The sequence below is a fragment of the Henningerozyma blattae genome, chromosome 6 (genome assembly GCF_000315915.1).
Source record: "Henningerozyma blattae CBS 6284 chromosome 6, complete genome".
Taxonomy (NCBI): domain Eukaryota; kingdom Fungi; phylum Ascomycota; class Saccharomycetes; order Saccharomycetales; family Saccharomycetaceae; genus Henningerozyma; species Henningerozyma blattae.
In genome coordinates this window covers 858,427-884,450 of record NC_020190.1, presented here as the reverse complement: position 1 = coordinate 884,450, position 26,024 = coordinate 858,427, and the positions used below count along the sequence as shown (strand labels likewise).

The following is a 26,024-nucleotide window of genomic DNA, read 5'->3' as shown; positions in this document are numbered from 1 at the left end:
GAGTCTTTTCTCGAGTCTTTTCTCGACCTTTTAGTCCGGGTTACCGTTGTATATATCCTTCAATTACTTTCATATCAGGTGCTGGCTGCGTCCGGGGAAAAAGAAAGAGAGAAAATTATCTTATCCACACTACGCGAAAAAGAAACGAAAAAGCATTTATACTTTATTTCGATATCCATTATAAGAGAGAAATACAGGGAGGACTCCGGGCCACAGGCTATTTTTAGATTAAGAAGAAAAAATAGAAAAGCAGCTCCAGCCACCATGGACCCTACAACCCTACCACAACCCTCGCCTCCACAGCAGCAAGCCCCGCCTGCAAACTTACAAGCCTTGCCACCTACAGTGGCTAGTCCTGCCCAGCAAATTCAATATAAAGTCCAATTACTGCTGCATATCAATAGCATTCTTATAGCACGGGTGATCCAGATCCATAGTAATGCTGCAGCACCTAATGCCAGTCAAGAGATTGCTCAGCATTTGAAGCGTGTCCATTCAAACTTACAGTGTATTTCGCAGATAAATCAAGGTGTATGGAATGCCAAGCCTTCGATTCTGGATGCCCCAACTTTGGATTCTCCGGCCCCTAAGCCCACGGGCCAATCTGCCAAGGAAATCTTGGCCAAATTGTATTTACTGTTGAATAGACTATTTGAGATATGGTAGCGTGTTGCGTGTTGCGTGTTGCGTGTTGCGTGTTGCGTGTTGCGTGTTGCGTGTTGCGTGTCACGTGCCGTGTGATTCAGACCACGTGCTAACCCTAATCGGATCAGGGCACGTGCGCGTAGCATTGAGGGTTTCGGTGCACAGCCCTGGCTCGGTTACCCGCTCTTTCTCGCAGACTACCCACTTTCCTTTTTGTCATTTTGGCATTTGCCCACTTTACAAATTCAGGCTCCAAAATAATAATGGCTTGAATAATAATGGCTCGAATAATAATCACACCAATAGTATCGATTTCTTTCTCCCTTCCAAATTGCCCCCACTTTTGCCCAACCCTGGTCTTATCCGAGGGTTAACCCCCTTACCCAATACGGAACATCCCTTTCTCCAATTTCGCCCAATTTGTTCCGTTTGCTCTTAATACATATTCAAATGAAATATTTCCCTATTTACAAGTTTTACATAAATCTATATATAAATATACATAAATATATATATATATATGTGTGTATAGAGTCACTTGATTTGCAAATCCTTTATTTTTTTCTTTTTTTACAAAGCATTAGAGCATTCGAAAAGCATTCAAAAACCAAAAAAAAAAAAAACCAACCTATATATATATATATCTATACACACACATATATATATAACAAGTTAAAACTAAAAACCCAGCCATGACTCCAAGAATTATTAATTGTGTGGGTCAATTACCCTATAAGATACAATTGGGATCCAATAATGACAAATATAAAGTCTCTTTAATTGAAGGTAACGGTCCCTTATACTCCTCCCTCCACTATCTAAGTAACCCTGAGAACGGGTATGAGCAGCATATCGTTGGTTGGACTGGTGAGCTTAAAAGAAACTCTTCTATCGATCTATCGGTTAAAGATTTGAAACTGCAAAAGAAAAATAAAGATAATACCGCCGACGCAAACGCTAATGCGAATTCCAATCAACCAATCTCAGATGAAGATCCGCTATATTTGACTAAAGAGCAATTACAAAATTTGAACGGGGCCATCCAATCCAAGTATTCCAAAGACGTTTCTCCTTCGAATGCCCAGATCCATCCAGTCTGGTTATTACGTCGTAATCAAAGTTCTTGGAGAAACTATGCTGAAAATATCATTTGGCCCACTTTCCATTATATTTTAAATCAATCCAATGATGGTGAAAATGAAACTAATTGGTGGTACGATTATGTGAAATTCAACGAAGCTTATGCTCAAAAGATTGGTGAAATCTATACCCCTGGTGATATCATTTGGATCCATGATTATTACCTTTTATTATTACCACAATTATTAAAGATGAACTTACAAAACGATGATTCAGCACCACCAATTATCACTTACTTCCATCATGCTCCTTGGCCAAGTAATGAATATTTCCGTTGTTTGCCAAGAAGAAAACAAATCTTGGACGGTATGGTAGGTGCGGATAGAATCACGTTCCAAAATGAAAGTTTTGCCAGACATTTCGTCTCAAGTTGTAAACGTCTTCTGGATTCCACTTCCAAGATGTCTATCAATAAAAGAGACAAACAACAATATCATGTCTCTGTCTATGGTGGGGATGTCATGGTAGATTCTTTACCCATTGGTGTAGATAAAGAAAAATTATTGAATGACGCTTTTACAAAGGATATAGATGATAAAGTCATTTCAATTAAACAAGCTTATCAAGATAAAAAAATCATCATCGGTAGAGATAGATTCGATTCAGTAAGAGGTGTGGTACAAAAATTGAGAGCTTTTGAAACTTTCTTGGCCATGTATCCAGAATGGAGAAATAAAGTTGTCTTGATCCAAGTCTCTACACCAACAACAAATAAAGATTCTCCACAAACGATTAAATTGGAACAACAAGTTAATGAGTTGGTCAATTCTATTAATTCTAGATATGGTACTTTGAATTTCTCTCCAGTACAACATTATTATATGAGAATCCCCAATGATGTTTATTATTCATTAATGAGAGTTGCAGATTTATGTTTGATCACCACAGTAAGAGATGGTATCAATACTACTGCTTTTGAATATGTAACCATCAAATCCAAGACCTCTGCATTCAATTGTGCCAATAATCCTTTAATCTTGAGTGAATTCTCAGGTAGTTCTATTGTATTAAAGGATTCCATTTTAATTAACCCATGGGATTCTGTTGCAGTTGCTAAAGAGACTCATAAAGCTTTAATAATGACTAATGAAGAGAAATCCATGTTACAAGGTAAATTATACCCACAAGTACCTACTATTCAAAATTGGACTGAAATTTATTTAGAGACGTTAAATCAAATGATGAATAAATCTAATCAAAATAAAAAAATGTCCCCAGCTTTGAATAGACCTATTTTATTTGAAAATTATAATTCTGCCAAGAGAAGATTATTTTGTTTCGATTATGATGGTACATTAACCCCAATTGTTAAAGATCCTGCTGCAGCTATCCCCACAGCACGTCTTTATTCCATCATTGAAAAATTATCTCGTGACCCCAAGAATCAAATTTGGATCATTTCTGGTAGAGATCAAAAATTCTTAAATAAATGGTGGGGGTCTAAATTTAAACAATTAGGTTTAAGTGCAGAACATGGTTGTTTCATTAGAGATGTAAATAGTGATGATTGGATTAATTTAACTGAACAAACTGATATGTCATGGCAAAAGAAAGTGATTTTCACCATGGAAGAATTTGTAGACAAAACACCAGGTTCCTTTATTGAAAAAAAGAAATGTGCTATTGTTTGGCATTATAGAAGATCTGTTCCAGAATTGGGTGAATTCAATGCAGAATCTTTAAAGAATAATTTATTACAATTTGCTGATGATTACAATTTAGAAGTCATGGAAGGTAAAGCTAACATTGAAGTTAGACCAAGAATTTTCAATAAAGGTGAAATTGTCAAGAAATTGATTTGGCATAAACATTCTGGTGAACAAGATTTTGCCAACAATGAAATTAATAAATCTTTACCAAAGGATTCCATGCCTGATTTTGTGTTATGTTTAGGTGATGATGCTACTGATGAAGATATGTTTAGACAAATGAATTCTATTGAAGAAGAATGGTCTACCATGTATCCAAAGGATAAAAATAAATTCAATAATTTTGGATTTTATCCAGTTACAGTAGGCTCTTCATCAAAGCAAACTGTGGCTAAAGCTCATTTAACTGATCCACAACAAGTTATTGAAACATTAGGATTATTAGTAGGTGATGTTTCTATTTTCCAAAGTCCAGGGACTGTGGATTTAGATACTAGGGGCCATGTGAAAAATAGTCCAAGTAGTAAAAAATCAGAAGAAGCTGCAGTAGCTTATGCTGAGCGTAATGGTAATTAATTTAGATTATGACGATTGTAATTGATTTGATTTGTAATTGATTTGATTTGTAATTGACAAAATATATATATATATATATATATATATATATATATACTCTACATACAGTTTGTTTTTTTCCTCAAGATATCGTAAATAATGTTGCTGTTGTTAATTCAAACAATACTAATGGTGAAATAGGGTATGATTATGTTGAGTTAAGTTGGAAAAAAAAAAAAAATATTTTATCCCTACTCTGATAATTTACAACTTATGAGTATCGATTAATTCTTTAATTTAATTTTGTCTTTTGAATTTCTCTTTCATTTAATTGTGAAGTAGAATTAATTAAATGCCAAAGTCCCAAGATATAAATGAATTTATAATGGAAATTAAATTTCATGGAATAATGGAAACAAGTCTTTGAAATTTTAGAAATTTTAGTTAAATCATGTTCGAATAACCTTGTACCGATATAATTTAATAAAATTTGTAAATGTAAAGATTTTTTCAAATGAAATTGAGAGGTGGAGGAAGAAGTAGAATCAGTGAGTGTTGAATAGAATGAGTTTTGTTGATAAAATTTTTCCAAATTTGAAATGAAAAATTCCTTTTCTTTATCAGTACTTGGTAAAGGGTTAGAATTAAATGGTTGTAAATGTGATGAAATCCATAAAATTATGAATGTGACGAAATAATTATTATTTTTAGTAAATAAATTCGATGAGTTTGATAAGAATATAGAATTGAGATTGGACCATGTGTTGTTTAATTTGTTAATAATTGAATGAGTATCATCTGATGAATTTGTTTGACTTAATCTTGAAGATAAAATCAAATATGAATTGAATAGGGCAAATAATTTTAAATGTGAATTTGAATTTGAAATAGATGGAGAATCGATTATATGTTGGTATAATTGTAGTGTATTGTCATTGGTGGAATCCAAATGAGTTGAAATTAATTTGAAATAAGGATCGTTGTCCTTTGCCAGGGGCAATGATGTAAAATTATTTAAAATTAAATCGTACCAAAGTGAATAAAAATCAATTAAATTTAGAAATTTTGAATACCAATTTTGATTAGCATCATGGAATGCTAGGGGGACATTTTTGGAAGATTTCAAGTTTAATTGAATGGATAAGATATTTTTTTTAATCTTTGGTAAATAAATCAATGCGAAATTTGAATTTTTTTCTGTGGAATTTATCAAATAACTAATGCTTTGTAAGAATAATAAAATGTTTGTTAAATTTCTATAATTGAAGATGGAAAAAAGATCGATTTTCAAGACGATATCGTTCAGGGAGATTTGCAACTTGTTGTCATCATTGGTGGTGAAGTTTAAATAAAGAGAGGATAAGTTTAATGAATTTGAATCGAAAAATGATTTAATTTCATTTAATTTCAATGTAATGTTTGAATCTCGTTTGATCAGGAAAAGCAAATCTATAATCAAATGCCAAGCTTTTAAATTTTTCGACATTGGACTTGCTTGTATGGAGGTGATGTTGGATTGTAAAACCCTGGGGATAATGAGATTGTTTTGCAAGATGTAGTTTAAATAGACCAACGAAATGAAGGAATTATAATTAATCCAGACGAAATTGGAATGGTTGGTTGGAAGAGAATTGTTGAATGATAACAAGTGTTTAAAAGTGGAATCGATCAACGATTTGTTTTTGTTTAATTTGATCAACCAAAACAGATGGATAAAGGATATGATGGAGAATTGTAAATTGATCCCAAAGTCGTGACTCGAATGATGGAGAATTGTCGTTAGATAGCTCTTATACGTCAACGTATCATCCAAAGCGATATTATATTGTTTGGGGTCGCCTTTCCACAGCGGCAAGTTCCATAATTTTACAAAGATACAATTGAAGTGTAGATTATTTTGTAAATAATGGTTTTTTTTTTGCAAATCCAATTGGTTGATCAAGGTAGATAATTGAGAATCAATTAATTTATAATTGATGGAATTGTCTAATAATAATAAAACGATTTTGAACAAGATGAAGTTTTTCTTGTGAATATTGAAGTTTGATCTGGAAGCAGCCAGCTTCGAGCAGAGCTCGATGGATAATTGGATCAGCTTGTAATATTGGATCAATTGAGATTCATTTTGGATCTTGAAGGAATTCTTATAAGCTTGGTCTATGTATTGGTTTGCCAAATAGTACAAAGTTTCATTTGATAATTTCTTTGGTTTTCTTATTATCTGAGTTTTGGCTTGCATGGTTGTTCCAGCGATGTCTACTAGAATGGCGTATTGCTAAGATATTTGACTAGTTTTTTCTATTAATATCATTGATAAACCTGCTCATCCATCACATGATTTACACACACGCGTCGGAGTAAAACCCAAAAAGATGTGCGTATCATGGATCTTGCCAACCGGGTAACTCTAATCGGGCAATCCAGTCGGCATAGCATAGGCACTTTTGTCTCATCATCTCCGATAATGAAAATTGAAAGAAAAAAGCAAAAAAAGAAAAAAAGCAAAAAAAAAGCAAAATTGCAAGAAAAAAAGCAAAAAAAGAAAAAAAAGACAAAAAAAAAGACAAAAAATAGCAAAAAAAAGCAAAAAAAAGCAAAAAAAGCAAAAAAAAAGCAAAAAGAAAAAAAGAAAAAAAAGACACATACCATACCATGGAGGTCCGCCCAGCCGTGCCAGGCACAACGCGAAACGACAGTAAATTAAACGATACAACACTACACAACACAATACGACAGTAAATACAGGAAAACGGCACAAATGACAGGAACATCTGGACACCTTCGCCTTAGCCTTAGCCTTGGCCAAGACTGCAATTCGGCAATTACCTTTATCGCCGACGGCCGCCGGCCTAAGGGGTCGTTTCTTTTCCCTATCTCTAGCCTCTGCTTTTCCCTTTCCTTTTCCCTTTCCCTTTCCCTTTCCTTTTCCCTCAATACCCCATACGGCATTCTCTCTGCCATTACGTCCTGCCGTCTTGCCTGTGGGTGCGGGGCCAAACTATAGCACCGCCGAGTTCCTGGCCCGATGCGGGGAAGCCGCCGGCTTGCCACGCATTTCCTCTTCGGGTATCGGCCCAAAACAGAACCGTGCATCCTTTGCTGCGGGCCTTTGTCTGGCCGCCGGTGCTTCGTGCTCCGGCATTCTTAGCGTGCTCCGGCGGAGATCGCCCCGCGACACAGAGCAGCCCGCAGGCCCGGCCCGGAGTGCTCCGAGCCGCCTGTTTCACCAGATCCGGGGACGCCTGCGGGTTTTTCTGGGCCGTCACCATGGCGTATTTTTGTTCTCCAGCATTCTCTCTGTCGTGGCCGTACGCGCGGGTGCCTGTGCCAGGGAGTTTCCGCGCAGGCCGTATTGGGTGACACAGAATGGGTGTGGCACAGAGAGCGTTGCAGTGCGCACAGAGACTGCCGCACGGGCTGCGCCGTGTTGTGAGGGCCTGCCAGGGTGGTGAGTCCTGGTCCAATGCTTTTTACTCGTGTATATAAAGCTGGTCAGTTCCCAGATCTGCTCGGCAAGTTGGAAGGTTTGTTGGTGGAACTTTTTATTTTGTGTTTTTCGTTTTGTGATTTGTGTTTTGTGTATTTCCCTTTTGCTCTCCATTGTTACCAATTGCTCAGCCACACCAGTCTCGCTTTTATCTCCAAAACAATTCCGTCCAGCGCGGCGCCAATTCCAACTCGTTCCACATCTCTATCTCTTTTGCTTAAACTTTTTGTTAACATTTCCGTTATTCTCTCTCTACCTCTCTACCTCTCTACCTCTCTCTTCCCTAGTTCCTCCCCCCCTAGTATCATTTCTTTTACTTTATTTCCCCAAAATTGCTATCCACAATGTCGGCCGTTCAAACTTCCCCAAAGAGTATCCAAATCATTAACAAAGATAACAGTTTGCCTCCTCTATTGTTGCCAAGTTTGTCTCTTTCTCTATCCAATCTCTCAAACTCAATTGCCTCTCCACCGAAACCTCCAGCCAGCCTTCCTTCCACTCCACCAACAAACACCACCGTACCTTCTTCTTCCAATACCCCTTTGCCTACAATAGTCAATCCTGAAATGTCGGATTATTGTTACAAGGTCAATTCTGCTAATCTGTTAGCACAATTGCCCACGCCTATTCCAACACCGCCAATTAATCATTACAATTATCCAAGACAAGTTCAATCTTACAATACTTCTCCAAGATTGGTCTCGAAATCTTATAGAAAAAATTCTTTGCCCACCAATGCATCTGCTACCAATTCGGCAACCTCTCACACCCTTTCCAAAAGACAAAGAATAGGTCCTTCTTGTGATAATTGTAGATTAAAGAAAACTAAATGTAATGCTAAAGTGGAGCTCATTCTATTAGACTCGAATTTGTTGATCAAAAACTCGAATTTGAATTTGATTTTAAATTCAAGTATCAATTTGCACTATACTTTATCGCCACAAGATTTGAAAAACTTGAAAGATTTTGTCATCTATTCCAATGACTTGAATTATTTGTCAATCTTGAACAAAATCTCCAATTTGGATACCGATACTCAAGTGATAAAGCATTTGGATAAATTGCTGATTTTCACCCCCTGCAGTAATTGCTGTAAGAAAAATAACCACAATTGTTTATTCTCCAAGGGGTTCACAAGAGCTGATATCAATACTTTTAACAAGTTGTTGAACTTACCTGAAAACAAAGGCAAATCAATCTACGATTTGAATTTGAACGATTACCAACATAGCCACTACTAAATTTTACTTTTATTTTTACTTTTACCTCACGTCTCGTCTTGTCTCGTCTCGTCTCGTTTCTTCTTTTTTTATTTTTATTACTGTTTTTTTGCATTTTATATTGTATTATATATTCATCACATTTAATTTTATTATAAGCGTTCGCGCTTCCCCTTTTGTACTGCACCCATTTCTCAGCACGCCCATCGGAGAAATGATCGACGTGTTTTTTCCATCATCTCGCAATATCTTTTCGGTCCACATCTCCACTCCACATTTCCTTTTCAAGAAACCCGCAATTTTTTACCATTTTCTACCTTGCTTCCTATCGGAAAAACTCGGTTTATTTCAGCTTTTCTATACATTCCATTTTCCTCTTTCGAAGTGCCTCATTACAAAACTTCTTTGGCCATGACGTAAGACGGGCCTGCTTCCCTACAGATCTTCTCTTTGTCCTATTTTATCCCATCCCATTCCAAACAGAAGCAGCTCCTGAAAATATCCGTTTCTGATCGTTTTGGGATATTTCCAAATCAGTATACTTTTGAGCTGATTCACAACAAGTCGTGTGCAAGAAGCCGTGTACAAGAAATCTACGTGGCAAGGGTCATTCACCGAATAGTAGTTTGCCTCAACTGTAACATTTATTTGTGGTTGAATCCGCATGACCTTGACGTCACAATTGATGATAATGAGCCTATGCAGGTGAAATTTCAAAAAAAAAAAAAAAAAAATAGAAAATAGTTATTCAAAACTGGACTACGATATATGTGTATGTGTGTCACGGTCATGTATCGTAAAACTAGCAACAATGGATTGACGAGAAGCAATATTCAATAGTAAATTCTTGTTAGACAGATGAGTTCTTTGTAATATTTTAGTTGCAATAATTTAGACATAGAACAATATTCAAATGGAAAGTAGCAAGATAGAAAGTTCTAATACTTGTAAACAACGTTACACTATTTTATTTTTTTTTAAATATTTGTTTAAAAATTTACACATTTGTTAAAAAAAATTAATTACAATTCGAATATATATGCACAGTTATAAATACATATATATCCAACTTATAATAAATTTTTTTTCGTCTTTGCTATATTAATGATTGTAATCGAATAACAATTATTCCCCATCATGGATAAACATTCCCTTGTTCAAAGTTTAATCGCTTATACCACCATATTGATTAATATAAGCTTCACCATGAATAAATGAACGTTTTTTTCTCCTCAACCACTTGAATTTGTCCAAGAAATTACAAGTAATAATTGAATTCTCTGTAACAACATCAATACTCCATTTCCAACTATCATGGACTTGATTTGTATAAAACAAATTAGCAAAAGATTTAATATTTCCATCCCAACTACCTTGGGAATCCAACGATGAACCTCGTATTTCATATTGCGACATCAAGTCCTCATCATCTGGTACATTATATGAGACCCAGTTCGCCTTTACCCTTTCTGAGCAATCATTTTCATTACTCTGTTCTATCTCAGAATTATAGTGATATGTACCATTATAGCCTGATTGAAATTGTTTAATAATATCTGAAACCATTTCATCCAAGCTGTAATGTTCTAGATGGGTCGCAGTATGCTTCCCAAGCGCAGTGTTCCAATGGATTGTTGTAAAATTTGTTAAATTGTCTGCTTGAATAGAAGTAGCACTGCTATTTGTCATTGTTAGTAGTGGCACTCCCAAACCAGCATCTACAAATTTTTGAACAACTTTAGAATATGTTTCATCTGGTGGGTAGAATACAATCGAAGAATCTTTTAAACCATATACGGGATAAGTATGCTCAGTTGTATTCTCGAGGTTATATTGGTCCAAAAATGTGGTAAAGATGTGACTCGCAAGAATATTGCTGGCATTATTCTCATCAAAATTTCTATGATTAAATTGCTCTCTAAATAGACCACGAGCAGTGATACCACATGTTAGGAGCACAGTAAGTGTCAACCCAATAATCATCGTCCAACATTGAGGAGCAGTGGGCACGATGCATAGAACAGGCTGCCATGCTGTAAATAATGTGGCTGCTGCACTTATCAAAACGCCTGATAGAACAGCAGACTTGGCCGCGTCCCACTTTGTTCCTCTTTTAACCAATAACTTTACTGTTCCCATCCATAGCGAATGTTTCCTATGATGGAGTGAAACAACATTAAGTAATAACGCTATAAACAGGAATGTAAAGAAATAACAATATATGCCTTTCTTTTGATTATAACTAGCTAATAAAGGAATCATCCTTCGTTTGATTTAACCTAAAAGTTTGTGTGTGTGTGAATGAGTTTAACTTTTATTGTATATAACAAGCTAAATTAGATAATATATTAAAGTTATTTACAATTTAATTTGATCCTATTTATAGTTTTTAAAATTGGATTTCAATATGCATAAACTATTAATTATATTACTATGCCACAAAAGCAATTTTTTTTTCTATTTTTCATGAAAGAACATTCTGGATTCAATAGAATCTTTTATATATGTCACAAAAACGAATTGAATGTGTCTATGGAGTTGGAAAAACATAAATATTTCTAAAATTTAAGGGGTGCTCCTGATTCAAAGAATTGTTGTTTTCTTTTACATTTTTATGTTCTTTTCTCACAAAAAAAAAAAAAAAATTGCGGGGACTATTTTTGTGGAAAGCTAATTTACAATAATAAAGTTGATCAATGGAATTAAAGGTTAAGAAAGCAAAAATATATTCCAGTTACTCTTTTTTAAGTTAGCACGTTAATGATATATTAAAAATTCTACACTTTAACTTAATTTCAACTCTCTCTTGATCTCGTAGTAAATTATTATCTAACTTAAAAGTAATAAATATTCTTACTGGGATTCAAGAGAGTTAGACATTGTTATACAGTGTTTAAGATGTAAAGACGATTACTTTATTTAGACATATATAGTAAATACTATAACTAAAATGAATATATTTCTTAAATAGTTTTTTTCCATATAAAAAGAAAAACACATTTTAAACAATAAGTCACGTGATAAAAAAGTCTTTTACCACTTAATAGAAAATGATATAATCATATTCCAGCAATTCTAGTGTTTATAATTTTAAATCAAGACTAAGTAGCTGAAAATATAAAGTAAAAGGCTATTTGGAATAAGAATATAAAAATAGCCTTTTTAATATTTTGAGATATAGAGTTAAAAAGTATTAATAATACTCTCTCTTAGAGCAAATTAGAGTATATTATTTTCCTTTTTAAGTGTACTTGTTCTGTAAATGTTTTTATTAACTGAATCCCGTAGTATAAAATTCATGTTAAATTAATACGCTCCATTTTATTTTATATTTTAAAAATTGTAAATTATCTGGTCAGTACTTGCCTTTAAATTTCCTATAGTGTCTTTGTTTTAAAACTTATTTTTTCATGTTGTAATACGAGACTGACAGGACAAGGATGGTGTTTCAGAGTTCTGAGATCAGTAGTTACAGGTTGTATTACACAAGATTATTGTATCTCCCCTTGGTCCTTCTCTATATAGTATATAATAGTATATTGATCTATACAGGCTCCTTATATACTTCTTTGGAGCTGGACAGTTCTGGGTGCATAGTTACAAGATGCGGTACACTCATTGAAACCTGGGCGTCATTCTAACTAATAGGTGTCCGAGATGAACCAGAAGTAGGTGCAGATTCAGTGGTTACAGTTGATATTCCACGCCTGCTGAATAGTTGTTTCTCAGCTGTGGTCAGCTGATCTGTCCTCTCTCGAGGTTTCTCTTGTACTGATTTCTTGTAAGTATTACGTGAAAGGCGACGGCGCTTAGACGGTTTTACAACATTTCTGTTGTAAACCAACTTAGGAGTACGATACACTTTAAATAGTAACTACCAAAACTTGACTTAACAATCTTATTAACTTAACACCAGTTAATCCTTCGAACTTACGAATATAATTGTTGTTCTTTTTAAACTAAATAACTATATGAAAGAACTATAAATTTATGTCTTAAGTCTGGAAAAGCTGGCCTTTAAATACTTTTCAAAGGTCAACGCCAGCTTTTCCATTTTACTTTAATTGGACTGTTTATAAACTTACTTACAAGGGTAGGAATGCACAGTTTGAGTAATGCTGGCTAACTAGTAGAGATTATGCATCGAACAGATATTCACAGGTATGCAACTAGCAGTTGCTCAGTGTTATGTATAATTTCTAGTTAGCAACTTGTAGATGAGTATAAAGTCAATCTCATATACAACAATTTCAGGAAAACTTATGGGCATGTGGCGTAGTTGGTAGCGCGCTCCCTTAGCATGGGAGAGGTCTTCGGTTCGACTCCGGACTTGTCCAAACTTTTTTTAGCAAAAAAGCCACGTAGTGCGACTTACATTATTTGCCTGTATAAATCAAGATCACGTGATAACGGAATGAATATGTAGATTAACAAGTAAGTGAATCATAAACATAAATTCTATTTAAGAATCTAAAGCTAAAAGGAATAAACTAGAGGGTTAAAATAGAACAAAGAGGTAAGAACTAGAAAACAAAAAGAACGAAACACAAAAGATGGAAGTATATAGTGAACAAATCGGAACGTAATAATAATAATATTTAACTTACATAGGCTCAGGTATATAGTTGTATAGTTTAATAAACGGTTGGTATTAAACTGGCAGCCAAAAATATATACTACTGGGAGTAGCAAAGCTTAAAATTGTTACAGCAAAAAGTTAGTGGTCACGTGATGAAACTATAAATGTTTTAATTGGGTTTTCGGTGTACTGTTCTAAAATACTTAATATAGTAGGCTATAGTACTTCCAGGAAGCTAATTATCTATCATAGGAAATTAAATATACTGTTTCCTACTATTAATTCAATAGTTAGACTTAGTTCACTGCTAACAGTATATGTCACAAAATACTAGCCTTATTTTGCTTAATTCTATATAAGATAATATATAGTTTATGCTATAACTTAGTATTAAGTATATTTATAATAATATGAACCAATGTCTTTAGTTCAGATATTATGTGGAGGTCGTGATAATATTTTCACGACTTATTAGTCCGGGTTACTATAGTAAATATCCGTCATCCCCCAGATCAATGATTACTCTGATTTAATAGTTGATCTTCATAATGGGATATTTTCTCATTTTTGGTTCTTGACCTCATCACCAAACATCCTCAGGATAAGCTTATTGAATGCTATGTCTCCAAGCGGTTTCGTTAATAGGTCTGCAATATTGTGTTCGGATTTTACATAAAATGGAACACTTAGTCCTGTCATGGTAATTTCATTAATGAACTTCTTTCTAAATCCAATATGCTTAGATGCAGAGTGGTCTTCAGTTCCGATTGCTGTAGAGATGACATTTTTATTATCCTCGTATATCACTATCGTATTTGTATTTAGACTAAAAGTTTCAAATAATGATCTCATCCATAAACTTTCTTTGTAGACTTCAGATAGTCCAAATAACTCCGACTCATACATAGAAATTGATGTTGACCTTTGCTTTTTCGAACACCATGATATGGGAGTACCACTCCATGTAAATATATACCCATATTGACTTAGTATTGATTTACCTGTTCCAAAGCTAGCATCTGAGAATCCAATTAACTCATTATCTTTATTCTTCTTTGCTTGAAAATATAGTTTTCTGTTAATTGTTCCTTTTATATAGGATAATGTGTGCATTAAAATTTTCTTGTCATCTATTGTGGGTTTGGAGGACTTTGATCCTAATTTAGATATAGCATAGGACAGGTCAGCTCTAGTACAGAGACTAGCCCATAGGATTGCACCAACAATAGATCTATATACTGATGTTTCGTCTTTGTCTAGAGGTGTCGAATTGTCTTCGTTTAATGGGATGGGAATTTCAGACATTGGAGTTGCACGTATTTTATGATTCTTATCATGATATCTCTCTAGTAGTTCGGTTAAGTATATTCTCTGATCAAGGGATACACTACCATCAGGATAGGTTATAAAGGTCATTCCCAGGTATTTCTTAACGCTTCCCATGTCTTTAACATCCCATTCCTTGTTCATTTGATTGAATAGTTCTTTTCTTAGATTTGGGTTATCTGTAGCAATTAGGAAATCATCAACATATGATAAGCATATTATTACATTATGTCCTATTTTCCTTAGATAGATATTCTCATCTACATTATTTACCGTGAATCCTTGTTTAGTCATGAAGTTTCTCACCAGATTTATCCATTCCTTATTGGATTGTTTTAATCCATATACTGTTTTGTTTAACTTCCATAGTTGTCCTTTTGGTAAGTTTAGAATTTCTAATAAGTCCTTGGGTAGTCCAACTAATATTTCTTTATCTATTTTACTGTTTGGAAACGCTGTTGACACATCATATTGTTTAATGTCTAGCTTCATTGATACACTTAATGCTATAAATATTCTTAATGTTTCCAGTCTGGATACTGATGATGAGATCTCTAATTCATCAAAGTCTATTCCAGATATTTGCTTGAATCCTTTACACACAAATCGGGCTTTGAACTTCAGGAACAAGCATTTTTCGTCTGTTTTCTTTGTTAGTACTACCTTTAGTGGTATTGGCTTAATACCGTTTGTCTCATCCTTTGTGATTGCCGTGTATACTTCCATTTTTATGAACGAATTGTGTTCCTCAATAATTGCATTAATATAACCAGTTTTGTCTTCTCCTTTCAGATAGTAAGTGAAGTATTTAGGTTGTGACATTAGGGCAAATGCTATATATCCTACAATTTCTCTGTCTTTATTTTTAACTTCTTTTAAGTATTCTAGCATCTTCTTCGATGGTTTTTGTTTTCTACCTCTTTTTGAGTATGTTATTAATGGTACTTTTTCTATTTTGTTTTTATTTTGTTTAATTTTATCTTGAGTAGTTATTGTATTATTTTCTTTTGCTGGTTTATTTACTTCTTCTGTAATAAGTTCCTTTGGTTCTTTTATTATTTCATTTAGAGCTTCGTCTAGTAATTGGTTTGTTATATCCGGTAATTCAATTGGTGGAGGAAATTTTAGTATTTCTTTTGTTAGTCTCTTATGTTTTATCGGCCCTGTTTTCTTCCTTTGAGTCTTATTATTTTCTGAAGTTTTTGAATTTGGTATTGTTATGTTATCTTTATGTTTCATTACCTTTTTCTTCTTCTTCTTTCTTGACTCAGTGGAGGGTCGAGAGTGTTTAATTGGTTGTTTAACTTTTAGTGTAATATGTTGGGTATGATGCTCCTCCGCATGAATAGGTTCTTTGATTTGTTCATGCTCCCCCAACTCAGGAATTACACAATCGTGAGAGGTTGGGTTGCTGGGAAGAGTAGCAAGTGGCAATTCTTCTGAGGGGAAATTTGCCAATTGTTTTGTTTGTGATATGGTGAGAATGGTTTTAAGTTTATTAATCTCTTCAGGGTTAACAGGAGTAGGTGATAGTGGCGATTGCAGTGGGAGGAGGGTGGTGGTGAGTTCGGTGGGTTCATCTAGTGAGACGTTTGTAATACCATCCTTATGACACTCTGTCGCTGACTGGGGCTGAGTTGAAGAAGTCATGGGCTGTTGGCCGATAGGATCCGATGTATATTTGTTTGTTTGATCATGGTTTACATTAACTATAGGGTCGATGACTAAGTTAGATGGGGTTTTAACTGCATTTTTGGATTGATGAGAACCATCTTCTAACTTAGGAATTGCAGACCTCAGTAGAATCTCATGATACTTAGGTGTGGGTGTATCATCTAGTTGATGTTCATCAGTATGATGGATACTTAACATAGTGGATTCTTTATCAGAGTATGGAGGTTAAGTTTGTTCTGAAATCTTTAGAGTTCTAACCGAAGACTATAGACCCGTGGAAGTGTTAATGGTACCTTTGAGATTTTCGCCTGTCCCTGTGTTTGTAGTATTGGATGGAAAGACTGGGGGGTTGAATGAGTGATCCTTTTGTACTGTTGGGACATTAGATGTGGGTTTGTTATAGGTAGATGAGTTCTCAAGGGTGGTACGTCTGTATGGAGGAAATGATCTAGGTTGTTTATCATCAGCCGTGGATTTATTGGAGTTGGGTCCATTTCCACATTCCATCTGATGATTGTCAGCACCTATCTTCTTAGCCATGGTCCTTATGTAATTATAGGTACCGAGAGGCGTGATATCATACATCATATAAGATGTACATTTAAAATCATCTTTAGCCATTACCAAATATGTATTACTATCAGAACCTTGTCCAATGATAATTAAAGGTATTACTGGAAGTGAGGTAGTATTCTTACGGATTTTTAATGGAAGTGCTTTTGCTATTGCATCGGAGCCAAATTTAAGTAAGAATTGGAGTTTGGGTTGGGTATTATGAAGTAGTTGGAAATGTGATTTATCATGTTTCGAGTCTGGTACGATGTTATGTAGGATGACTGCATATTTGAGGGCATAATCGAGTAGAAACTGAGAGTAAGTTGTGTTTGTGGGTAGGAGTATAACGTTGGCCTTTTTCTTGATAATACCATTTGATTTCTCAACAAGACCATTTTTATTTGGTTAATATGGTGGTAGTGGCTTTCTAGATATTCCTGCTGATTTCAGATAGTTATCCCAAATGATATTATGAAATTCTGTTCCTTGATCACACCAAATTTCAGAGACGGGGTCGTTAGGGAATTCATAAGGTGGGAATGTAGTTGGCTAAAGTATGTCAGGGTAGCCTCATCAGTTTTTCTTGGTATGTTATCTATTCATATATAACCAGTGAATTCATCTCGAATTACAATGAAGTTAGTATTTTTGCCTTGAATTAGATAAGGACCTATTAGATCCATATGTTATCTCTCTAACTTTCTAGTTGCAGTATTATTGTGTGATTATTGCGAGGGATAGATAGGGCTTTAGCAATGGTACATTCTTGACAGTTATCAATTTGGGCAACTATTTTTATTGATACATCAATAGGAGGAATCATTTTTGATTTGATTAGTTTTCGAATGGTGCATATTGGTACATGACCTAACATTATATGGTAATTAAGTGCCGTGTGTAATGGTCAATTTATCCTATTCAAAAGTGCGGCAGTGTCTGATGTTGGAACAAAGTCTTCATTTGCTATGAATTTGCCCAAGTTAGAATAGCGGTTCACTTTAGCAGAGAATACTTCAAGATCCATATATTTAGGGATAGTTGGCGCTGTGAAGCAGTAGTCTATCATAATAGGCAAAGTGCAGATATATAAGTTATTTGATAAATTTGCACCTATTGACGTTTGTGTTTGATTGTTCAATATCATCCAGTAGTTTGCTTCATCTTGCATTAATGTGTATCCTAATCGGGTAAGTGCATTAGTAGCAAGCAAGTTGCAACGCGCTTCTGGGACAAATACCGCATCATTGATGACAATTATTTCGTTATGTTCCAGTTGAATTGTTAAATTTCCTATATGTGTCCCTATAATGGTATTATGGTCATCTACTCCATTTATTTCTAATTGTATGGGCCTAATATTTGAGAGTAGATTTTTGTTACAAATAATGCATTGGTTAGCGCCTGAATCAATAATTAAGAAGTCATTTAATTTAGTTTTATTTGTGTTAGCAGTAAGAGATACAGTTCGGTTTTTAATTAAAACAGGTTATGAGCCCTGGACATTAAGTTAGGAGATCTATAATACTCTAATCCACTAGTTGTAAATTGTCAGAACACTTAAAGATGAATATTATACGAGAAAATAAAAATAAATTAGACAAAGATGGAGATATTATTATGTCACCATCTACACCTGATGTATTTACTCAACTCTGAAATTACTACGGTGAGAAGGATTACAACCCAACAATTACTGATGAATGTAATAAAGCCCTCCAAAAAATACAAAGTGAATGAAGCATTGCAAAGCTTAACTCCTTTAGGCAAAAATGATAACAACTTTGAAAGATGGAATAATTCCATTGAGGAATTAATTGAGTTTATTCCAATCGTAAAAATAGTACTCGAAAATCAAAAACCAAGCCCAAGATTTAAAGACACAAAGCTGATTAGAAAAATTCTAGAAAGGAAAGTCAAAGAAGCATTGATGAGAACAGTAGAAGAAGATGAGTATGTGAAGAAAAGTGTTGAAAACAAAAGTTGTATTGAAAAAGTTCAATGGATTAGAGATAGAAATGCCAATAATTCAATGAAAATAAAGGCTGAAGACTTTTCATCAACCTACAAACTGATAAATGGAGAAGAAAAATGTGAGGACCTATCAAAATGTTATGAAAGAACAATGTTGCAGATAGAAGCAACATTCGGATCAAAACCACAATATATATTGCCGGTGATCATTCTCAATGGCATATTAAGATTTAAAGACTCAATTGGGAAATTACCCTTGTCTTCAGAGCAAATTAAGAAACTATTTATTGAAGAAGCAAACACCGATACAATAGAAAATTCCAAATTCTCAGAAGAAATGGCAAATAGAATTACACCATACATTCAAATCTTAAATAAATTCAGTAATGATCAAATAAACTTCACACTTGATACACAAACTTATCGTGAATCAGTTCACCCAAGTGAATGACAGAATTCTTCTGTGCTAATTTTGAATATCTCAAAAACTGAAAAACCATTCAAAATTTTAGAAAGTTATTAAAATATCCACAATTCGCACTTGAACTAGAAATACTAACCAGTGAAATGGAAAAATTAAGGTAAACGGTCCGAGATTCATTACCAGGAATATATTCATTAGCAGATTTATTAAGTACGATATTTGTATAAAATGTTTCTCACAATATTCAGACTACAAATCACATAAGTGTATTGAATAATATGAAGCTGAAATAGCTGTCTATAGTCTAATAAATATTAACAATAATCTTACATTAGAAGACACTATTTCACAAGATAAGAATGGGCAAATTGATCACCGTTCCCAATCACTATTCCACCATACCTTAAATGTTATTCAATCTGGTTCTCCTGATATTACAGCTCTTCTCTAGAGATTAGAGTCCGATGATAAAGGGAAAGAGATACATCGCCATACAATTAAAACAATAAATCAATGCTAAACTACGGTATAGTAATTCAATTAGATTTAACAAATATTGAATAACTTACCAGGTGACTACGATATATCTTGTAATTTAAATAATAATAAATATCAAACATGATACCAGTCAGTATAAGGCTAATGTTATTACTTATATATAAAAGAAAAACTAAGTATTTTTGATTTAAGTACTTTCTAATAATTTAAGCCCTTAAAATTCTGTTTTTTTCTCAAACTATACAGGTATGATAATTACTAGTGTTACAACTACACGCATTTATACCTTTAAATCAAGAAGGTGGATCAGTATTTAGAAATAAAACCATTTTTACACCAATTGTTCTATTATTTTTTATTTTTTTGAACTCCTCAAAAGTTTGTGGTTCAATAGCTCTCCTGTATTTTTATTTTTATATCCTTAAAATCTTGTTGTTAGATTGTGTCTCATAATTAAAGATTTGAAGATTTCTACCAATACCCTTGATAATTATGCCTACACTACTAAAATATTATACCTATAAGCTTGGAGGTATATAAGCACATAAGTAAATAGAACATCATATTTTAAACGGTAGCACGATTACTTACTATTGTTAAAAATTTTACAATGGCGATAGAAGTATTTTTTTTTCTGGCTTTTCTGTTTAATGACACCTCTTTTCATACTCTCTTTTTTTATATATATTTATTTTCCCCTTTTTTTCCCTCATTTTTTACCAAGTGACACAAAAGAAAAAAATAATATTTACTTCTTTCCATAAAATATTCAAACATTTAAGATTTTGAGACTTCAGTCTATCATATATTAATAATCATTATCGATAAAACAGTTTTTAAATTTGCATATAATTATCTGAAGTGCAAAATAACCATTCTCTTTGTTTTCTTGGAACATTTAAAAAAAATAAAATACATACAATAAAATAATTAATCTTAGATTTTGAAAGACAATGTTTGATCCAAATGAAAAAAAGAAATATTTTTCTTCTAAGAAAAACAAAAATAATGGTGAAGAGGAAATTCTGAAAAATATTCCTTTCAATGTTAATTCCGGACGAAATAATTCATATCAATCAAATTTTGAACATTTGAATAATGATACATTTAACGTAGAACCCTTTACGAATCAAATTAATTCTCAAGATTTCAAAAACGGTTTTAACTATAGTCAAAAATTCTCCAAATTTGATAATGATAGCTCCCATAAAAGGAAAAATTATGAATATTTTAAAAATAATTATAAAACTGAGAATCCAAATAGCTTTATCCTTGAAGATATTTACGAGAAAACTGATTATTTAATTGGCCAAAATTTAAACGAAAACAATTGGATAGATTCGAACAATTGGCATTCTACAAAGATTAAAAATAAATTATTAAAGAATGGAACACTAACTTCAGTTCCACATAATTTCTCAAGTTCAAATACCAATACACTCTCCAGTTCATATTCAAATACGAATAGTGATAACACTGGTATCAATTCAAAATATACGTTAGATACCAATACACACTCCAAAACGGATTCTGATTCGAATTCGAATTCAAACACACTTTCAATTGGCAGCTTTGATAATTTTGTTAAAATTGATAATAAGAATATTGATAATTCCAATAACGTTATAAAAATGAAAAATATAACAAATTTTGAGAAATGTACAGCTCTATTTATAAAAAACCTAGATTCAATAATAACTGAGAAAGATTTGAACACTTATTTTAAAAAATATGTTTCATTTGTTTCTTCTAAGCTATGTAAAGATTCCAAGACTCAAAACTCTTTAGGATATGGGTATTTAAATTTTAAGGATAATTTTGAAATTGAAAAGATAATTGATGAAAACTGTTACAAAAAAAATATCTTTAATAATAAAAAAGAAATTATTATTATGCCATCAATTAGAGATAAAACATCTCTACAGAATTTCGGAACAAATGTATTTTTTAAGAACTTACCAACAGAAAATCCTTTGCTAACAACAAGATTCTTTTATGATTATTTTAAAAAATTTGGTAAAATTATTTCATGTAAGATTGAATTTGAAAAAAAAATTGGTTTTATTTTCTTTAAGAAAGAAACAGATGCAAAAAATGCAATTGAACAATCAAATGGTCAAAAGTTTTTGAATGACGTGATTTACTGTAATATCCATTTTAATAAAATTATAAGAAATTTAAAATTTGAACAAAATATAGTTAAAAATCCCGTTCCTAATGAAATTAGACATAATTTGACTATTGAACCCAAATTAACACCCATTAAAAACACTATCCATATTTCAAATTTACCAAATTATATACTGAAAAAGGATATTTTACGGTTTATGCCAAAATCGGTAGATAAGAAAGATATAATTGTTAAGACACAAGATAAAACCACAAATTTAAGAGAAGTATTTATAAAATTCAATGATTTGAATGATTCTACAGTAACATTCGGTAAATTAAAAGACTGTGAATTCGAAGGGAAAACATTAACTGTAGATTTAATATCTTTCCCTAAGACTTTAGAAAAATTAGCAAACGCATCATCACCAGCAAAACTAAGGGTATATTTAGAAAATCTAAGCGTTGTTTGCAATCCGGAGTTTTTGAAGTATTTGACAGTGCAAGAAAAAATTGATGTGAAAGATATAATAATTACATCCTATATTCAAGATCCCTTAACCTTTTTTGGCTATATATCATGCAAAGAAAGTAAGGATGCATTGAAATTATATAAATTTCTCAAAGGCAGATTAGTTGGTGGTAGTATTATTAATACCTCTTGGGAATCACATGAACCTTTAAATGCAATTAAAATAGAAGTGAATAAAGATGAAAATATAAGCGAAATTAAAACTAGTACAAACTCTGAAGCCAAAGCTTCTGAGGAAAATAGTAATGTCCTTAAAAGACCTATGGATCCAACTAATGTTAAAGTATATCCAGATTATATTATTTGTCTCAAGAAATTTTCACCGCCAAAAATACCTTATTACTCAGAATTTAAAACAAGAAGACAAATTATTGATCAACTGAAAAAGAAAATTAGGGAAAAAATTGAATTTATTAAGTTTCCATTTGCTACAAGAGAGGAAAATCTAACTTGTATCGCAGAATTTATATTTGATATTTATTGGAATGGGGACGGAAAGAATATTCTACTATTCTTAAATCAAGTAAAATATATTCCTCAAACTAGACAATTATTCCTTCAACAGATTGAAGAGGCAGCAAGTGTTTTAGGATTTGGAAGAACTTAGCTAACTTGACAAAAAACTTTCAATTTAATTTAAAGCTATTCCTCTTCTTTTTGTTTTATAGGTATTTTGCAATTCTTTTTATAAATTGAATCCAAGCTTTAGAATTAATATTATTGGCTATTTAAAAAAAATATTAAATTATATTTAAGAAGAGAATTTTTATAGTAATTTTACCACTAAGTTTTTATCAAAATAGAAGTTCCTATATAGTATAACATTTGTATATAAAGTAATTAGCACATCAAAAATTTGAACATATACTCCCTGGAACAAGGACTGTTAGTGTTATTTAGTTTATTTATAATTTTATTCAACTGGCAATAGCCATATTATGGGAGTATATATCGATATATATATTCATATATAGTTGCAATATATATATACTGTAGTAATTAAGATAAAATAAATAACATCAAGGAATTATTAGAAAACAAATAAGATTATACAATTTTGAGGAATTTACCTACGGTCTTGATATTCCCTTTTATCTTTTTTTGTTTGCTTATTTTTTTTTTATTTTTTGTTTTTTTTAATTTTTTAAGATTTTAGTTTTAAAGGAATCATCAATTTATTACGTTAAACCAGCTCAACATAATTAGCTGGGAAGATACCCTCTCTCCCACTGACTCTCCCAGTCCACCAATCATTTTGAGATTCTGACTTTTTAATAATAGTAATAACATCACCCTTTCTGAATGATAAATCGCCTCTTTCTTCACCAGTAAATGAATATAATGCGACAGCTTTTGGAGATCCTGGTACTGCATCGTCTCTTGTAGGGATACCTGTCATACGTGAAGGACCAGGTGGAGAAGCTGGCGCCTGTCTATCGTAGGAACCACCTGAAGAATATCTATTTATATCACGGCTACCATTGCCGTTACGGGGACTATTCCCGCTTCTGTAATTGTCATCTCCATATGAACTGTTTCTTTGGTTTTGATAATAGTCTCTAGAACCACCACGCTGGCTATCATTAGCACCATAATCGCCTTTACCATAATCCCTATCTCTATTGCTACTACCGTAATCACCCCTACCGTAATCACCACTAGCATTTCTACTGTTACTACTGCCATAGTCGCCCCTACCATAATCGTCTCTATTACCATGACCATACGCCCTATCATCATCATAATCATCACCTCTTCTAGTGGAACGACGGTCATCGTAACCATCATCTAAGTATTGACCTCCTCTGCCACCACCTCTACCACCTCTATTGGCTCCACCACCACGCCTATCATCATAACCATTATCATCGTAGTCATCATCATAGTCATCATCGTCGTAATCCTCACGGTAGCTTCTAGAATCGTCACCATCGCCTCTCCATCTACTTGATCTAGTGTTTGGCCTGGCTGAAGAAGCATCACTTGAGACGAAAGAGTCTGGAATATCTGCATAGAAACTTTCATTGTCATGATCTTCTCCATAATAGTCATCATAAGAATTCTTATAGTTGAAAGCTCTAGATTCCAAAATACGGAACAATGGATCCACAGCTGGAGGTGGTCTAACTTTACCACCTAAAATTTGTTTAGCATTTACATTTCTACCATAAAATTTAGCATTGGCGTCTCTTCTTTCAACAATAACAGAACCTTCTACAGAAATACCTGCAAATAAACCTTTACTCTTAGAGTATGCAAAGACAGATGAAAGACCACCTGTTGAAGCCGAAGCAGCAGCTTCAGCGTTTCTACCTAATGGACCAGCAGAAACAGAAACATTACCACCTAAAGTAATGGTACCGAATTCTGAAAATGATTTAACTGCATCTGTTGTGTTTAAGATAAAGACGAAATCTGTCAATTCAACACCGACTAAACCACCAGCACCAGCACCAGCCATAGAGATACCAGATGGAGCAGACCATGTACCATCACGTAATCTTGCAACAATAACACCTGAACCAGCTCTACCAGAGAAAAGAAAACCGGCTTTTAAAACAGTAATAACAGCTAAACCTTTAGCTCTCTTTAAAACATCTGGTGGAATGACTTGATCTTGACCAAACACTTGGTTTGGTTTAACAAAACTTCTTAAAATGTTTGCAGCTTTCCTAAAATGAAAATAGTATAAAAGATATTAAAAACAGAAAAAAATAGTGACCAAAAACCTTCGTCAAAGAAATCTCGAAGGATTTTATAGAATTATTTTTTTTCCAGTTTTATAATTGAGCGATGTTAGTAAATGAAAAAATTCTTTTAAACTAAAGCAATCGTATTTTCTTCAGATTGAATATAATAAATAGAATGATAAATCTATACATACTTTGATTCAGCTTTTAAACCTCTTGGAACAGGATTATTTAGACCCATATTATATTATAATTATGAAATATTTATGTTGATATATTCTTTTTTTATTTTTTATTTTTTTATTTTTTTAATATTTAACTTACTTCCAATTGAGATATTCTTGTAAAGTTTACAAATTGTTGCACTTGCTAAATTGATTGTAAATTTTATATTCTTCTAATATTAATACTTGATATATTAGTTTATTAATTATTAAAGATTCGATTGAAGGGATATTCCGAATGGGCAACAAAAAAAATCAACGGTAAAAAGTGTAATATTGTATGTTAATAGATTGGATATGTAATTCAATTTGTTATTTAAAATTTATTTGAACTATATCTGATTAGCTTATAATAGTTTATATTATAATTTTTTTAACTATTAGTTAATTGTTTTAATTATCTTTAACAGTTAGAATCTCCAAGGCAGTTTAAGGAATTACGGATATTCCAATGCGCCACCTTTTCGCAGAATTTGCTTGTCCTCATCAAACCTCCTTTTAGGGAAGCCCTCCCCTTTTTCCCGAATTTTGCCACTTTATTCAAAATGGAAATTCGAGTTACTGACGGGTAACCCTGAGGTTTCACAGGGTAACGCTGGCGGCTTTTTAGGGTTATAAAGAGAGAATTTTGTAGAATAAGCTATATATAAGATGCTTCAATTTTTTTTCTTTTAGATGTATATGATTGAATTATATAGATATGCAAATTTGGTTTTATAGAACAAGGTAAATAATAATGGTTTGAA

General features: G+C 33.0%; 10 protein-coding genes and 1 non-coding gene across 11 annotated transcripts; 6 read left to right on the top strand and 5 right to left on the bottom strand.

Moving 5' to 3' along the window:
- Positions 1–264: 264 nt before the first annotated feature.
- Positions 265–666, top strand: SNF11 (Snf11p; the record flags this gene model as incomplete). Its single annotated transcript, XM_004181366.1, has 1 exon — positions 265–666. The coding sequence occupies one exon, from the start codon at positions 265–267 to the stop codon at positions 664–666; it is 402 nt and encodes a 133-aa protein (XP_004181414.1).
- A 671-nt stretch (positions 667–1,337) lies between these two features.
- Positions 1,338–4,010, top strand: TPS2 (trehalose-phosphatase TPS2; the record flags this gene model as incomplete). The annotated part of the gene is made up of 1 exon (XM_004181365.1): positions 1,338–4,010. The coding sequence occupies one exon, from the start codon at positions 1,338–1,340 to the stop codon at positions 4,008–4,010; it is 2,673 nt and encodes an 890-aa protein (XP_004181413.1).
- Positions 4,011–4,281: 271 nt separating this feature from the next.
- On the bottom strand, positions 4,282–6,228 carry SCC4 (cohesin-loading factor complex subunit SCC4; the record flags this gene model as incomplete). Its single annotated transcript, XM_004181364.1, has 1 exon — positions 4,282–6,228. One exon carries the CDS (start codon positions 6,226–6,228, stop codon positions 4,282–4,284), a length of 1,947 nt encoding a protein of 648 aa, XP_004181412.1.
- A 1,592-nt stretch (positions 6,229–7,820) lies between these two features.
- On the top strand, positions 7,821–8,717 carry TBLA0F03550 (Zn(II)2Cys6 transcription factor domain-containing protein; the record flags this gene model as incomplete). The annotated part of the gene is made up of 1 exon (XM_004181363.1): positions 7,821–8,717. One exon carries the CDS (start codon positions 7,821–7,823, stop codon positions 8,715–8,717), a length of 897 nt encoding a protein of 298 aa, XP_004181411.1.
- A 1,143-nt stretch (positions 8,718–9,860) lies between these two features.
- On the bottom strand, positions 9,861–10,958 carry TBLA0F03540 (uncharacterized protein; the record flags this gene model as incomplete). Its single annotated transcript, XM_004181362.1, has 1 exon — positions 9,861–10,958. One exon carries the CDS (start codon positions 10,956–10,958, stop codon positions 9,861–9,863), a length of 1,098 nt encoding a protein of 365 aa, XP_004181410.1.
- A 2,002-nt stretch (positions 10,959–12,960) lies between these two features.
- TBLA0Ftrna6A lies at positions 12,961–13,033 on the top strand. Its single transcript has one exon. It is a non-coding gene; the product is annotated as a tRNA-Ala (tRNA).
- Positions 13,034–13,836: 803 nt separating this feature from the next.
- TBLA0F03530 (uncharacterized protein) lies at positions 13,837–16,473 on the bottom strand (the record flags this gene model as incomplete). Its single annotated transcript, XM_004181361.1, has 1 exon — positions 13,837–16,473. The coding sequence occupies one exon, from the start codon at positions 16,471–16,473 to the stop codon at positions 13,837–13,839; it is 2,637 nt and encodes an 878-aa protein (XP_004181409.1).
- A 1,261-nt stretch (positions 16,474–17,734) lies between these two features.
- Positions 17,735–17,998, bottom strand: TBLA0F03520 (uncharacterized protein; the record flags this gene model as incomplete). The annotated part of the gene is made up of 1 exon (XM_004181360.1): positions 17,735–17,998. The coding sequence occupies one exon, from the start codon at positions 17,996–17,998 to the stop codon at positions 17,735–17,737; it is 264 nt and encodes an 87-aa protein (XP_004181408.1).
- Positions 17,999–18,433: 435 nt separating this feature from the next.
- On the top strand, positions 18,434–19,252 carry TBLA0F03510 (uncharacterized protein; the record flags this gene model as incomplete). Its single annotated transcript, XM_004181359.1, has 1 exon — positions 18,434–19,252. The coding sequence occupies one exon, from the start codon at positions 18,434–18,436 to the stop codon at positions 19,250–19,252; it is 819 nt and encodes a 272-aa protein (XP_004181407.1).
- Positions 19,253–20,676: 1,424 nt separating this feature from the next.
- Positions 20,677–22,971, top strand: TBLA0F03500 (uncharacterized protein; the record flags this gene model as incomplete). The annotated part of the gene is made up of 1 exon (XM_004181358.1): positions 20,677–22,971. The coding sequence occupies one exon, from the start codon at positions 20,677–20,679 to the stop codon at positions 22,969–22,971; it is 2,295 nt and encodes a 764-aa protein (XP_004181406.1).
- Positions 22,972–23,547: 576 nt separating this feature from the next.
- On the bottom strand, positions 23,548–25,295 carry YSC84 (Ysc84p; the record flags this gene model as incomplete). The annotated part of the gene is made up of 2 exons (XM_004181357.1): positions 23,548–25,036; positions 25,249–25,295. The coding sequence occupies 2 exons, from the start codon at positions 25,293–25,295 to the stop codon at positions 23,548–23,550; spliced, it is 1,536 nt and encodes a 511-aa protein (XP_004181405.1).
- Between the last annotated feature and the right edge of the window lie 729 nt (positions 25,296–26,024).